The sequence below is a fragment of the Teleopsis dalmanni genome, chromosome 1 (genome assembly GCF_002237135.1).
Source record: "Teleopsis dalmanni isolate 2A chromosome 1, ASM223713v2, whole genome shotgun sequence".
Classification (NCBI taxonomy): domain Eukaryota; kingdom Metazoa; phylum Arthropoda; class Insecta; order Diptera; family Diopsidae; genus Teleopsis; species Teleopsis dalmanni.
The window spans coordinates 158,638,982-158,653,366 of record NC_051846.1 but is presented as its reverse complement, the minus strand read 5'-3'; the positions used below and the strand labels follow the sequence as shown (position 1 = coordinate 158,653,366).

The 14,385-nt window shown below is 32.2% G+C and overlaps 2 protein-coding genes across 3 annotated transcripts in view; both read right to left on the bottom strand.

Annotated features, from left to right (window-relative positions):
• Positions 1-2,161: 2,161 nt before the first annotated feature.
• LOC119669597 overlaps positions 2,162-14,385 on the bottom strand; it is a 13,288-nt gene continuing 1,064 nt past the window's right edge. Inside the window, exons 1-2 of one of the 2 annotated variants that reach the window (XM_038079565.1) lie at positions 3,686-3,938; positions 2,162-3,629 (exon numbers count right to left, since the gene is read on the bottom strand). In XM_038079565.1, coding sequence (XP_037935493.1) covers positions 2,278-3,629; positions 3,686-3,824 — 1,491 coding nt within the window. In that variant the 5' untranslated portion in view covers positions 3,825-3,938 and the 3' untranslated portion in view covers positions 2,162-2,277. Of the gene's footprint in view, positions 3,630-3,685; positions 3,939-14,385 lie in introns of those variants that run through there. The other variant, XM_038079564.1, reaches the window with a different exon arrangement.
• On the bottom strand, positions 8,309-10,028 carry LOC119669598. The gene is made up of 2 exons (XM_038079567.1): positions 9,779-10,028; positions 8,309-9,722 (listed from the first exon to the last, which is right to left on the bottom strand). The coding sequence occupies exons 1-2, from the start codon at positions 9,915-9,917 to the stop codon at positions 8,371-8,373; spliced, it is 1,491 nt and encodes a 496-aa protein (XP_037935495.1). The 5' UTR covers positions 9,918-10,028; the 3' UTR covers positions 8,309-8,370.

The window sequence follows — 14,385 nt, the reverse complement described above, 5'->3', positions numbered from 1 at the left end:
TAGTTATATTAGTTCTATTCTGTTCAGTGTTTTGGTAAAGCCATTCAATGGGCAGCATAAGGAATTTTTTTTTAATTCTTTCCAGTATTTCTCCATTACTGGGATCTGAAAGAATATGCTATTAAACAATACCAAAATATTTGTTGCAATTATATATTATATATATTTGTTTTCTTACATGGTCTTGTATCCAATTTCAAATTTTTTGCATACATATATGCCGTATTGCTGCTCATTAATGTATTTAAATTAATTACTAAAATTACAATTAAATTAACGAATACTAAAAATCCCAAACTGACATAAAATTTTTTATTTAACATTTTTTTAGCGATTTCAAATAAAATAAAATTGCTGATATCCTAAAAAGAGTGCAGCGACCGTCTTTGCCAATTGCTAATTAAATACTTATAATTCAGTAGTTCTGCAATTGCTTAAAACCCCAAAAGTAATCTAAACCAACATAAATTTGTCATTTTAAAACTGAACATTCTTATAAACCCACAGAATACCTTCAGTCCATAATTATTGAAATAGAGACGTAGCAAGTAACTTTCCCTAATTTGCACAGGTGTTTCGGGTTGTAAGTTATTTTCAGGCAGATACCATTCACATTCAATAAGTTATGCTTCTTCAAATTATACAATATATATTTTTTACTTAAGATATTATTTGAAATTATTGCAATTTTTTTCACAAAACAAAAAAAAACAAAACTCATTAAGCAATTGTTTTCCCCTCTACCATCCGGTTATGAATACGGATACGAGTATGACTTCAAGTCCCAATCATCAAAACGTCATCAATTAATAAGCAAATTTTTATACTACGTCATACATTCAACATATTTCATATGAATAATTTCTATTTTTATAAACATTTATTTAAGTAGAAATTTATTTAACTACAAACACACTTAACTGAAATACCAGTTAGGAAGAATAAAAGAGTATGACTTTTAGTCTCAATCATCAAAACGTCATCAAATAATTTGAAGTTCAGTTCAAAATAATGAAATAGTATTTTATTTGGAAACACAATTTTGTGTATATTAGTGATCCCGAAAATTATTCTGAATATTGAATAAATATTAGACGAATTCGAATAGCAAAGAAAAGACAGGAACAAAAATTGAATTAATTTATTGAAAGTTGGTTGACCGTACAACGATGTTTTGACGGACTCTCCGAATAAAAGAATTAGATAAAAGCTTACTAACATAACATCGATAGTGCAGCATTCATTAGCCACATTAGCCCATATTTAATAAATGATTTTCATAAACCTTCACCTATAAGGGATCTCTCATAAGAACTTTTCCATGAGCAATTTTCCAAAACGAATCTCCGATAACATAAAAACGCAATGCCGATATGCAGCTACAGTATGATGTTGAGCAGTAACCATAAGTCAAGATTATTTTTTTTCATTAAAAACTAGTGGCATGAGTTTGCCCAACAGTCTGTATGGCGATCAAAAGAGCCCAATTGTACCAATCCAATCCAGTCTAATCACTTTTAATTACACAAAGCCCTCTAAAGCTTTGTGAACAAAATCCCGAATTAAGTCTGGAGAAAAGCTCCAACAAGTTTCTTCTGTGCGCTGTTAAAGCTGGACAGTCACAAAGCGCAAATCAGTGAATTTTTCTAACACAGTGGAATTTGCGATTGGTACTGTTACTTAAACCAGGAAAACTACCTGACCAAACATCACCATATATGCTGCTATGCATGTTGAACACAATAGAGAAGTTTCTCGAACCTGAAAGATAGTACGGTTTCTATGACTATGACACAGACAAAGCAAGAAAATAGTATCGGGTCTCTGGCGGGATTCCATAAGGATCAGTTTTTAGACTTACACTGTCATTCCACTAGTGGTGATAGGCAAAAACTTTACTATTTAGAAGTAAAATAGATTGACGTAGCAGCAAGAACACGACGATAGCTTAAAATTGCAGGATTGGATTTGGTGATTCAAAAAACAGATGCGGTACTGATAACCACAAAAAAAGCAAAAGAAGATGAAATTTATAATTAGTGGGCTTAAAATATATCACAAGAAGCAAAAAATACCTTAGAGTCATGATCGATGTAAGACAGAGCTTCAAATTATGATTTTAGTCGTTACTTAGAATTGTACAAAATCAGAGCGATACTTACATTAAGGAAATTATTTTTTATTCACCACACAAGCTATATAAAGAGACAATGTTTTCGTTTTAAATGAAATCAATATTTTGATGTAATTTGAACATGAATTTTGATGTGACGGTTTCTAAAGAAAGTTCAATTCATAAAAAACTCTCATAGACCGTTTGAATAAATTTTTATGAAATCGCAAAATATTATCATCCAATATCGTTAAATTCATTGTACGCTGGTCTACTGGGTCCCGATAATGTTGTAATTGAGCGAGAGTGGAATTTATGTGCAGTGGACCACAACCCAACCATTTGAAGCAATAATGATGGTGTAGCATTATAGCATAATTTGTATTATGTAAACATTTTGTTCCCAAACCAACGTCCAAGTGTTTTTCGACTCTCCGAACATGTTGTAGCATATGAAAGTATTTCGGAATAATTAAATCAGTTCCCTCTTTTTCATAATTTGGAAAATAAATGTTTTGAAAGCATAGACTCACATGAGTTTGGCAACCTGGACGTTTATGCTCTTCAGCATATTCAACAATATCATACCATGATGTCCAATTACCCAGTGGCATGATTACTTCATCCAAATCAATACAAGCCACATAATCATATTTATATAAATTTCTATAAAAACAATCGTTGTATGGCAACAGTTCGTTCAACACCTTATTAAGATAGTGATGCTTCATAATATAACGCATAATATAAGGAAACACAGGTTCACCACGTGCATAGGAATGAGGATATACCCTTAAGAAACCTTGTTCCTTATAATAATCTATTACTTTGGTAACATTCGGATGTACTGTTATTGAGTAAGCAATTACTTCTTGAGCACCAAGTATGCGCATCATTTCCATCCATTCTACCAAGCGTGCGGATATATCAACAAATGGAAACACCAAATTCTTCAAACAAACAGCAAAACCACCTTTCGTGATATTTCGTGTTGGTGATTCATATATAACTTTCAAGTGATTTGTAGCTCTTTCGCATTCCTCAGCAACAATGGATACACTTTGTGGTACTTCAGAAACCTTATTCCTTGGTAGCACACATGTTATCAAAAATGGATACAAAACATTTGGATTACCACCCCAATACTTAAACCAAATTGGAAAGTATTTTGTTATGGGCACAATAAAAGGTTCCTTTTGCTTTTCATACCACAACTGGCAGTAACTTGTGGGAAATTTCTCTTCAATTTGATTCACCATCGCCAAAACTCGTATTACTGGATGATCTGGAAAGGCAGTTCGATTGTCATAGTATGCTCCGAACAGTTCAAAAGTCACATTTAAATTTTCAAATTCCTGATAAAAATTATTATGAAACTTTATATGCAAAATATTGGGATATTGAGCGCAGGTAGAATTTATGCCATAACCCTTATCTTTATTTTGTATATAAAGTTGAAACGGCAAATTGTGCAGTTCTTGATCAACACCTTCAATCATTTGCTCGATTGTGGGCTCTAAATAAAATTCATTAAAAATTCTCATCTTATCAAATGTCGAGTTTTTTATTTACCTCGCACTAGGGTATCCAATTTCAAATGTTCCGGATATATGGGATTAGAAATACTATCCACATACCAGGCGATTGAGAAAATAAAAAGTTCCACTAGAATGACGACTGCCAAAATATAAAAACAGCGCTGAGGAAACATTTTGTTTAAATAAACTTAATCAAATAGTATATGCAAAATAAATTTTAAGTCCACTGTTAATTTAAAACCTTTTGGCTACATAGCAAATATAATTGACGAGAAATTTTTAAAATAAACACAACTAAAATGTAAAAGTTTCTTAATTAAAAATATTACTACTATTAAAAAATAACAAAATGTTATAAAAATCAATGCTTTTTTGATGCTATCATAAACAAAGTATGGAGTATTTAGAAGGGATGACGGTATACTGCAACTTATCGACCAAAGCACTTATAGAGAGAGTCTCTGAAATGAACTTGTTTAATTTTACAGCTATCAACATCTCTAACTATATCTTTAATTCCTACACATCGAATCTTATTGGGTTCAATGAAAGCTGAAATGAGCTAATGTACAAAACTTTCTTTCTACATTTCACAAAATATCTGAGTATTAAATCTATATTGGCCTTAAAAACACAAAAAAATTAAGATAATGTTCTATAGACTATGTCTATATATACGGCGAGACATTGAATCAGCTTAAGCTCGTTCGAAGTGTTTTAACCAAAATTACTGATGTGAAGATTGCTGCCTCTAAAAGCTGCATGTTTCTTCTGTTTCAAATTCATAAGCTCTTCCCTTACGACGAATATTCTTACTACATACATCATTCAAGTTATTATTTAGTTTTTTTGGAGACGCTTACTTGCTAGCCCTGTTCTGTCTAATTGTTATATGAACAGAATACTTTCTATGAAACAATATTGTGGAATATAACACAATGACTACAAATTGTGCTGTAGTAATGTCCTATGTCTCACTAGAACGACTTAGACATACCAAATGGCATATGCAATAAAGTTTAGGTAGTATGTAAACAGTAAAATAATACATTTTAAACCTAAACAAAAAACATTTGCATTAAACGGACCTAACCAAACTATTAGTAAAGTGTATATATTCTGTGTATATAAGTATTTGTTTATCACTGTCTCAGGTGGACAGTGAAAGACATAAAGAATGTGCTTATTTGTTATAGCCCCATGTAATCTTTGTCTAGAATGATTACTTCAAGGAAGGCATATTCAATTATCTATGGCCAACAAAGAAAGATTTGTTGTATTTATAGTTTGCTGTGATAACCTGAATCACGCATAAAACTGAATAGAGGAGGGGCCTGTCTTCAAATATCTCTAATATAATTCTGAAGTTTCAATAAATATTTTAATTTCGTATAACAAAATAAGTTCTGCCAAATTAAATTTACACTTCCAGGAAACACTACGCATTCAAAATAAATATAATACGAAATATAAATTAGATTATCCTTAGTTATACTTCATACTCATTAATAACCTAAAATGAGAAAAATTATTGTCCTCTCTGTCTCGCTCTTGTCTCTCTCCTCTCCCTTTCTATCTCTCCACACTTGTCTATTCTACTTTATCCATATTCTTTTCGCTTTCTTGTTCTCTAATCTCTCATTTTTTTTCCTACTATCTTCTACTTTCTTTCTCTTTTGCTATCTGTTTTCTCTTTATTTTTCTCTATGCATTTTTCTCTCTCTCTCTTTTTCTCTTTTAATTCTTTTTTTTTCAATATTTCTGCCCATTTTTTATTCCCTCATAAGTTAATTATTAATAAATTTTTATATAAATTCTTAACGTTTGGTTCGATTCTTATTATTTTATTGTTCCGGAAAATATGTGTCTCCTTTATAAACCAAATGAATTTATTATTTTCATTAAATTGCAAAACCCGTTGTTATATATTCAGATTATTTATGGAATTATAAGAAAACAGTTATCAAAACAATACTTGATATAAATTTTTTGATTTCTATTGATGAGCTGCCTTTTGTTTTTAATATAATTGTGATAATAAAAAATTCTCTCGGAATAAGAATTAATTAGCAAATATAATTTTATACATAATTAAAATAATAAACCTAATGGTAAAGGCTAGTGCCGTAAATGGGTTATAAAACACAACACTTTGGTCAGGTGTTGGAACTATAAAATCACATTAATACTGCATATGAGGGTCACTATTTGTATTTTAAGTCTTCGTAACACTGATTATTGTCAGGTGTCATCTGGCTTTTGGTTACGAAAGTTTGGCCTGTTTCCTTAATTAAACACGACCTACCTTAGACTTAATGTCAAAAGAGCTTTGTGTTCGAGTGTTCGCGAAAAAATGGAATTAACGCGATAGAGTTTTCATGCGATGATTTATTACGATTTTCGACGTGGATTATAAAGACAAGAATACATCTGTCAATTTACTTCCACATTTGGCAATGGAGCTCCATCTTTTGCCACAGTGAAATGCTGGTACAATGATTTTAATCATGGCCGCAATTCGCTCGCACAGTTTGGACGAAATTCGTGAAAGTCATCCAAAATCAGTTGTTGTGCCAGAAATCATTGATGCTGTGCAAAAACTGATAATGCAAGATCGCCATGCGACATACTATGAGGTTGAGGAAACCGGAGGTATTAGTTCCATCAGGATATATAAAATATTGCATGATCATTTAGCCGTGAGAAAAGTTTATTCTTGTTGGATCTCATCCCCCATTATTTGACAAAATCTCAAAAAGATGCTTGTGTCAATTGGTGCGCACAAATGCTCAAGAAATACAATGGCGGTACTTCAAAGATGTATATAAGATTCTACGAGTTAGAGGTGACGAATCATGGATATTTGCATATGAGCCGAAACGCAAACAGCAGTCAATTGCATGGGTGTTTCAAGTTGAACCAAATCTAACAAAAGGCGTTCGAGGTCGAAACACTTCGAAACAAATGGGCGCTTGTTTTTTCAGGAAAACTGGTCATGTTGCAACTATACAGATGATTAATTTCAAATGGTATACAATCATTTGTTTATCGTAAGTCTTCAGTAAGAAGACTCACTGCATTGTCTTTTCCATCATCGAGTGCTTACACATGTCGTCTAATAACCGACTACTCGCATTTAAACATTCCAAAAATCGAATTGATGGATAATCTTCCGTACAGTCGTGATTTAGCACCCAATGACTTCGTATTGTTCCCGACCGTCAAGAGTTAATTAAGTGGAGAACGATTTTTGTCGGCGAAAGAAGCCGCTGTTGCATTTAGAAACCAATTTTTGGAGGTGTCTTAAGAAGATTTAAAAAAATGCTTTGACAAATGGTTCTAACGCGTGCAAAAGTGTATTTATCATAAAGAAGAACACTTTCTAAAACAATAAATCAATGTTCAATTAACAGTTTAAAATTTTTTATTATTATTACGTTCAAAATATAAGTAGTAACCCTCGTAATCCAATTTAATTCAAGCACAAGTTAAATTCAAGCCATAATTTTTATTCCTATTTTTTTCATAAAGTTCATGTGGTAACATTGGTAATTCTTCACTGATGCCTTTAACCATTTCCTCAAAGCTTGACTCTGGAAAATTCTTTATATTACCCTAAGTCTATTGACAAAAAAAATTTTTTATTAATTTCTACTACGGTATCCAAATTTAGTTCTTGGTGAGACATAGTTTTAATTATCTTCGAAATGATATTTGTAAAGACAAAAATCATTAAACTGATAACTAAAAGCAATAGAGAAGGGAAAAGAAACGAATTTTAAGGCGAAAAAAGAAAGAAGTAGAAAGACGTGAGAACGAAGAGCTTGAAAAGCTTGGCGACAGGAATATGGCTCCTGCAAGAATGAAAATGGTTATCTAGTGAAAAATATCCAAAACATGCTTATAGAGATCACTTCACGAACCTACTAAGTGGCGGTAGTAGTGATGTGACTAAAAGCGAAGAAGATCCGGAATTAATCATCCCGCCTCCCGAACATAAGAAGCTTAAACAGCTATAATGCGGCTCAAAAGCAACAAAGCTACAGGTGCCAATGGTTTACCGGCTGAGTTGTTTAATGCTGGTGGTGTGAAAGTATTTGTTTGTTTGAGATCCAGCGTAAGCACCAAAAATGACGTCAGCCTAGAGATTCAACGAAGAGCCACAGACTTACTTCGAGCTAAGTAAGCAATTAAGAAATAAAACCGTCTCATGACAAATAAAAATCAATTACTAATAGTGATGTGAATGAGCTATACCACGACATTAACATATTTAAGCGCAAAAAACTTTATAGGATTCGCTGTATAGGTCAGGTCGTCCAAATGGAAGAAAGTGATCCAGCTAGAAAGGTGTTTGACTCAGTACCAGCTTATGGAAAACGCTGTAGACGACGTCCGCATTTTCGGTGGAAGTGATCAATAATTTGGAGATGCTCGGTACTACCAACTGGCACAGCAAGCCAATGATCGAGCTGGTTGGCGGAGACTATTCGACGAGACCAAGGACAGGTCACGACTGTAATGGCCAAATAAGTAAGTAAGTACATTAGTCATTAATTATAATTATACAAAGTTAAAGCGATACTTTCATCAAAAAAAATCTTTTTTTTTTATTAACTACACAAACTATATACGAAAATAGTTTCTTTTCAAATGAAATTCTTTCGATGAAATCATTAACACATTTCGATGTAATTTGAACATAAATTTCGACTATTTCTAAATAAAGTTCAATTTGTAAAAAACTTCCATAGAACGTTTGATTAAATTTTTATGAAATCGCAAAATATTATCATCCAATACCGTTAAATTCTTTGTACGCAGATCTACTGGGTCCCGATAATGTTGTAATTGAGCGAGAGAGGAATTTATGTGCAGTGGACCACAACCCAACCATTTGAGGCAGTGATGACGGTGTAGCGTTACAGCATAATTTGTATTATGTAAACATTTGGTACCGAAACCAACGTCCAAGTGTTTTTCGAATCTCCGTACATGTTGTAGCATATGAAAGTATTTCGGAATAATTAAATCAGTTTTTTCTTTTACAAATTTTGGAAAATAAGTGTTTTGAAAGCATAGACTCACATGAGTTTGGCAACTTGGACGCTTATGCTCTTCAGCATATTCAACAATATCATACCATGATGTCCAATTACCCAGTGGCATGATCACTTCATTCAAATCAATACAAGCCACATAATCATATTTATATAAATTTCTATAAAAACAGTCGTTGTATGGCAACAGTTCGTTCAACACCTTATTAAGATAGTGATGCTTCATAATATAACGCAAAATATAAGGAAACACTGGTTCACCACGCGCATAGGAATGAGGATATACCCTTAAGAAACCTTGTTCCTTATAATAATCTATTACTTTGGTAACATTCGGATGTACTGTTATTGAGTAAGCAATTACTTCTTGAGCACCAAGTATGCGCATCATTTCCATCCATTCTACCAAGCGTGCGGATATATCAACAAATGGAAACACCAAATTCTTCAAACAAACAGCAAAACCACCTTTCGTGATATTTCGTGTTGGTGGTTCATATATAACTTTCAAGTGATTTGTAGCTCTTTCGCATTCCTCAGCAACAATGGATACACTTTGTGGTACTTCAGAAAGCTTATTTCTTGGTAGTACACATGTTATCAAATATGGATACAAGACATTGGGGTTAGTGCCCCAATTCTTAAACCAAATTGGAAAGTATTTTGTTATGGGCACAATAATAGGTTCTTTTTGGTCTTCATACCATAATTGACAATAACTAATTGGAAATTCCTCTTCGGTTTGATTCACCATCGCCAAAACTCGTATTACTGGATGATCTGGAACGGCAGCCCGATTGTCATAGTATGCTCCGAACAGTTCAAAAGTCACATTTAAATTTTCAAATTCCTGATAAAAATTATTATGAAACTTTATATGCAAAATATTGGGATATTGAGCGCAGGTAGAATTTATGCCATAACCCTTATCTTTATTTTGTATATAAAGTTCAAACGGCAAATTGGGCAGTTCTTGATCAACACCTTCAATCATTTGCTCGATAGTGGGCTCTAAATAAAATTCATTAAAAATTCTCATCTTATCAAATGTCGAGTTTTTTATTTACCTCGCACTAGGGTATCCAATTTCAAATGTTCCGGATATATGGGATTAGAAATACTGTCCATATACCAGGCGATTGAGAAAATAAAAAGTTCCACTAGAATGACAACTCCCAAAATATAAAAACAACGTTTAGGAAACATTTCGTTTTAAAAAAGGTAATAAACGAGTATATACAAATTAATTTTTACTTCCGCAGTTGAATTGAAATCTACAATTCAAAATGTATCAAAATATAATTTATGAGAAAATTTTAAAACACACAAAACTAATATATAATAATTTCTAAATAAAAAATATTAACCGTATTGAAAAATCATTTTGACATAATAAGCAATGTATTTTTATTTTAGTTATGTGAATTTAATTTATTTTATCATATATTGTATCCTTATGGTTCTATCTCGAGGGGGAAAGGGTGTGAACATGTAAAGTATCTGATTTCATTTAACTTATTCCTTGTCTGATTCCTTGTCACTGTCCTTTCCAAGTCGACACACAGCTTCCACGCGTCCACCCCTGGATAACTACAATCATTCGTATATACTGATATATGCAGCAAAATCCTCCTCATGAATATATGTGATTATGTGTCGGGCTTAAAACCTACCATATAAAACCATAACTCCAATGAAAACGAAGAGTCAGCCCCGTATTAGAAAACCATTTACTCTTGTCGGCACACGTAAACGTTTTATGGTTTTTAAGTTCGATTTAAGAATATTCACCTGGAATGTCTAAACTCTTTACAGAGAATGTGCATCTATACAGGTGGTTAATGTCCTCAAGAAATATAAACCTGACATTACCGCCCTCCAAGAAATGCGACGGACGGGACAAGGATGCTCTAAAAAAGAACACTGTGACATCTAGTACAGCTGCCATACAATAAAGCACTAATTCAAAGTCGGATTTGTGGTAAGCCGAAAGTTGAGAAATTTAGTCTTAACCTTCACACCAATAAACGCAAGGCTTGTTGAAATCTACAATAAACCAACATTTTTTTCACATTAGGCTAATTTGCGCACACGCCCCTACGAAAGATAAAGATGACGACACCAAAGAAACTTTCTATGAACAGTTTGAACAAGCATATGAACGTTGTCCTCATTCTGTCGAAGTAAATTTAATCTTACCGGAAATACTACGCATTTAAAATAAATATGACACAATATATAAATTAGATTATCCTCAGTTATACTTTGTACTCATTGAAAACCTATGATGAGAAAAATTATTGTCCTCTCTCTCTCCCTCTCTCTTTCTCACTCTCCACAGTTGTCTATCATACTTTATCCATATTCTATTCGCTCTTGTTCTCTCGTCTTTAATTTTTTTTCCTCTACCTTTGTTCATCTTTTACTATGTCTTTTTATCTCTTTCTTTTTTTCTTTTCCGTTTTCTAAACGTTTATTCTCTCTTTTTCTATACATATTTTTCTCTTTTTTATTCGCTTTTTTTCAATTTTTCTACCCGCTTTTATTTTTTTATTCTCTTATAAATTAAGTCATTAATAAGTAAATATTTATATAAAATCTCAACGTTTGGTTAAATTGTTGGATTCTTATTATTTCATTATTCCGGAAATGTGTCTCATTTATAAACCAAATGTATTATATTCATTAAATTTCAGAAATACTTATTAGATTATGTATGGAATTATATAAAAACAGTTATCAAAATAATATTTGATAAAAATTTTCTGACCGAGCCGATGAGCTTCCTTTTGTTTTTAATATGGTTGTGATAAAAAAAAACACTCTTGGAATAAGAATTAATTAGCAAATATAATTTTAATATAATAATAATAATAATTAACATATTTTTTTTATATTTTTAAGGCTATAAATGGATTATGAAATACGAGCCTTTGGTCACGTGTTAGTACTACAAAATTACATTATTAATATCCAATTTAATTTTCGTTTATTGCCTTCTTAAAAAAATCCAATTCCTCAAACACTTTTAAAGAGCGTTTCACTAAATTTTCCTTAAAACGCCAAATATTAGAATCCAACACAGTTAAATTCAAAGTATTCTTATCGTCTGGATCACGATAATGTTGAAGTTGTGCATCAGTAATATTTATTTCCAGTCCACCACAACCCAACCAATCCATACTGTAGTGATTGTGAAGTGTTAAAGCATAATTTGTGCTGTGTAGACATTTCGTGGCCCAGCCAACAGGCATGTGCTCCTTAACTCTCTTTACATGTTGTAGCATATGAAAATATTTCGGAATATCTGTCGAAAAAGTACTCTGAACAAGTGGATAATATGTATTTCGAAAACAGATATCAGCGAAAGTCTCACAATTTGGACTTTCGTATTTTTGAACATATTCAACAATATCATACCAAGACGTCCAATTACCCAGTGGCATAATCACTTCGTCAGTATCGATGCCAGCCAAGTAATCATATTTATATAAATTTCTATAAAAGCAATCGTTGTACGGAAACATTTCGTTCAACACCATATTTAGATAGTCTTTTTGCATAATAAAACGCTGAAAATTGGGAAAAACTGGTTCACCACGTGCATAAGAATGGGGATATACTTTAAGAAACCCCGTTTCTTTATAGTAATCCATTACTTTTGTTGCATTTGGATGTACTGCAAGTGAATAAACAATTACTTCTTGTGCACCAAGTATTCGCAACATTTCCATCCACTCTACCAAACGTGCGGATGTATCTGCAAATGGAAAGACCAAATTCTTCACACAGACCGCAAAACCGCCTTTCGTTCTATTTCCTACTGGTGGTTCATATATAACTTTTAAATGATTTGTAGCTCTTTCGCATTCCTCAGCAACAATGGATACACTTTGTGGTACTTCAGAAAGCTTATTTCTTGGTAACACACATGTTATCAAATGTGGGTACAAGACATTGGGGTTAGTGCCCCAATAATTATGCCAAATAGGTAGGTATTTTGTTATGGGCACAATAATAGGTTCCTTTTGCTTTTCATACCACAACTGACAGTAACTTGTTGGAAATTTCTCTTCAATTTGGTTAACCATACCCAAAATACGTATTACAGGATAATCTGGAACGGCTGTACGATTGTCGTAGTATGCTCCAAACAGTTCAAAAGTCACATTCAAATTTTCAAATTCCTGATAAAAATTACTATGAAATTTTATGCTAAGTAATTCGGGATATAAAGCACAGGTGGAATTCAAGCCATAATTTTCGTTTTTATTTTTTTCATAAAGTTCAAGTGGTAACATTGGTAATTCTTCATTGATGCCTTTAACCATTTCCTCATAGCTTGGCTCTGAAAGAGTCTTTATATTGAGTTAAGTCTATTGACAAAAAAACTTTTTACCTCGTATTACGGTATCCAATTTAAGCTCTTGGGGAATTATAGTTTTACTTACTTTAGTTTTGATATTCGTGCAAGCAAAATTCAATAAAATAATAGCTACTAAATTTATAACAGTTATAAAAGCCAAGATTTTGAAACGACGACTGGTAAACATTTTACTTGATTTATTTGTATTTTAATAGAATTTCACTTTTGGAAAAATGCACAGAAATTTTATTATGTGATCAGTTGCACAGCCCAAATTGATCAAACAACTCGATCTGAATATTGAATATATTAAACTAATTTCATAGCAATCAATTTGCATATTCTATACATTAAAATAATGTTAGGAATAGACAAAACAATTAAGTTGATTAATTTGTCAGCAAAATAATTTTTTTTTTATCATCAGTTTGTTTTTATCATAAGATATAAGATACACTGACAAATTTAAACAGTACATTTATTGAAAGTTTTAGATTTTTTGTCAGCACTTCATAAATTATGTTTAAATTTAAATTAAAGGTAATATACAACTTTTATGACGGTCTTGGTCCACCAATTACAAAATATTATCGGTTTTCTCATTGGTTTGTTGGCAAGAGCGAGTTGCATCTTAAGCATCGAAATTTTTGAACGAAACCACGTTTGTGTCCAGCATTCACCTACTGCAACCTCAGTGTAAACCGCACAAGTTTTTCGAAATGCATAGCTCATTTCTTCAGATATTAGACAAATTACAATACGACGTAAAGTTTCACCTTTCGAATAGCTCTTCGTTTGGCAAAATCACATTAGTACTGCCAGATATATGGGTACCAATACCATGCAGTGACAAAATTGTCAATATGCGCCCCTCCGAAATGGCTTGATACCCTTTTCAGAACATTATTGATATGATTATAATACGGCATGGACCGCTAATGATCACAATTGAATTAACTAACTATAGTAATTGGTTGTGGGTGTACAAATAGGAGTGATAAGTAGCAAAAACATAGAATAAGATGTTGTTTCAAGTACGAATCTTCAACCTTTCCCATCCAATTTTTTGGTCTCATTAATCTTCATTGATTATTGCAATGTCACAACAATCAAGTAGTAGACAACTTGAGGAGTCTGTAAAAAGTAAAATAAACAAATATCAGAACACTGTTGCAAGACATTCAATAAAAGCAATGCTATAAAGCAATAGTATACTTGAAAAAACTTATGCACTGCAACGAAGGAGATAGTATAGAGTTCTAATGCAAAATAACTTCAAGGAACAATGCTATAAGGTGATGAACATTA

Coding starts and splice junctions, on each gene's coding strand:
- LOC119669598 (XM_038079567.1), bottom strand. CDS start 9,917: ATGTTTCCTAAACGTTGTTTTTATATTTTGGGAGTTGTCATTCTAGTG. Junction 9,723..9,778: donor ATTGGATACCCTAGTGCGAG/GTAAATAAAAAA, acceptor AATTTTATTTAG/AGCCCACTATCGAGCAAATG.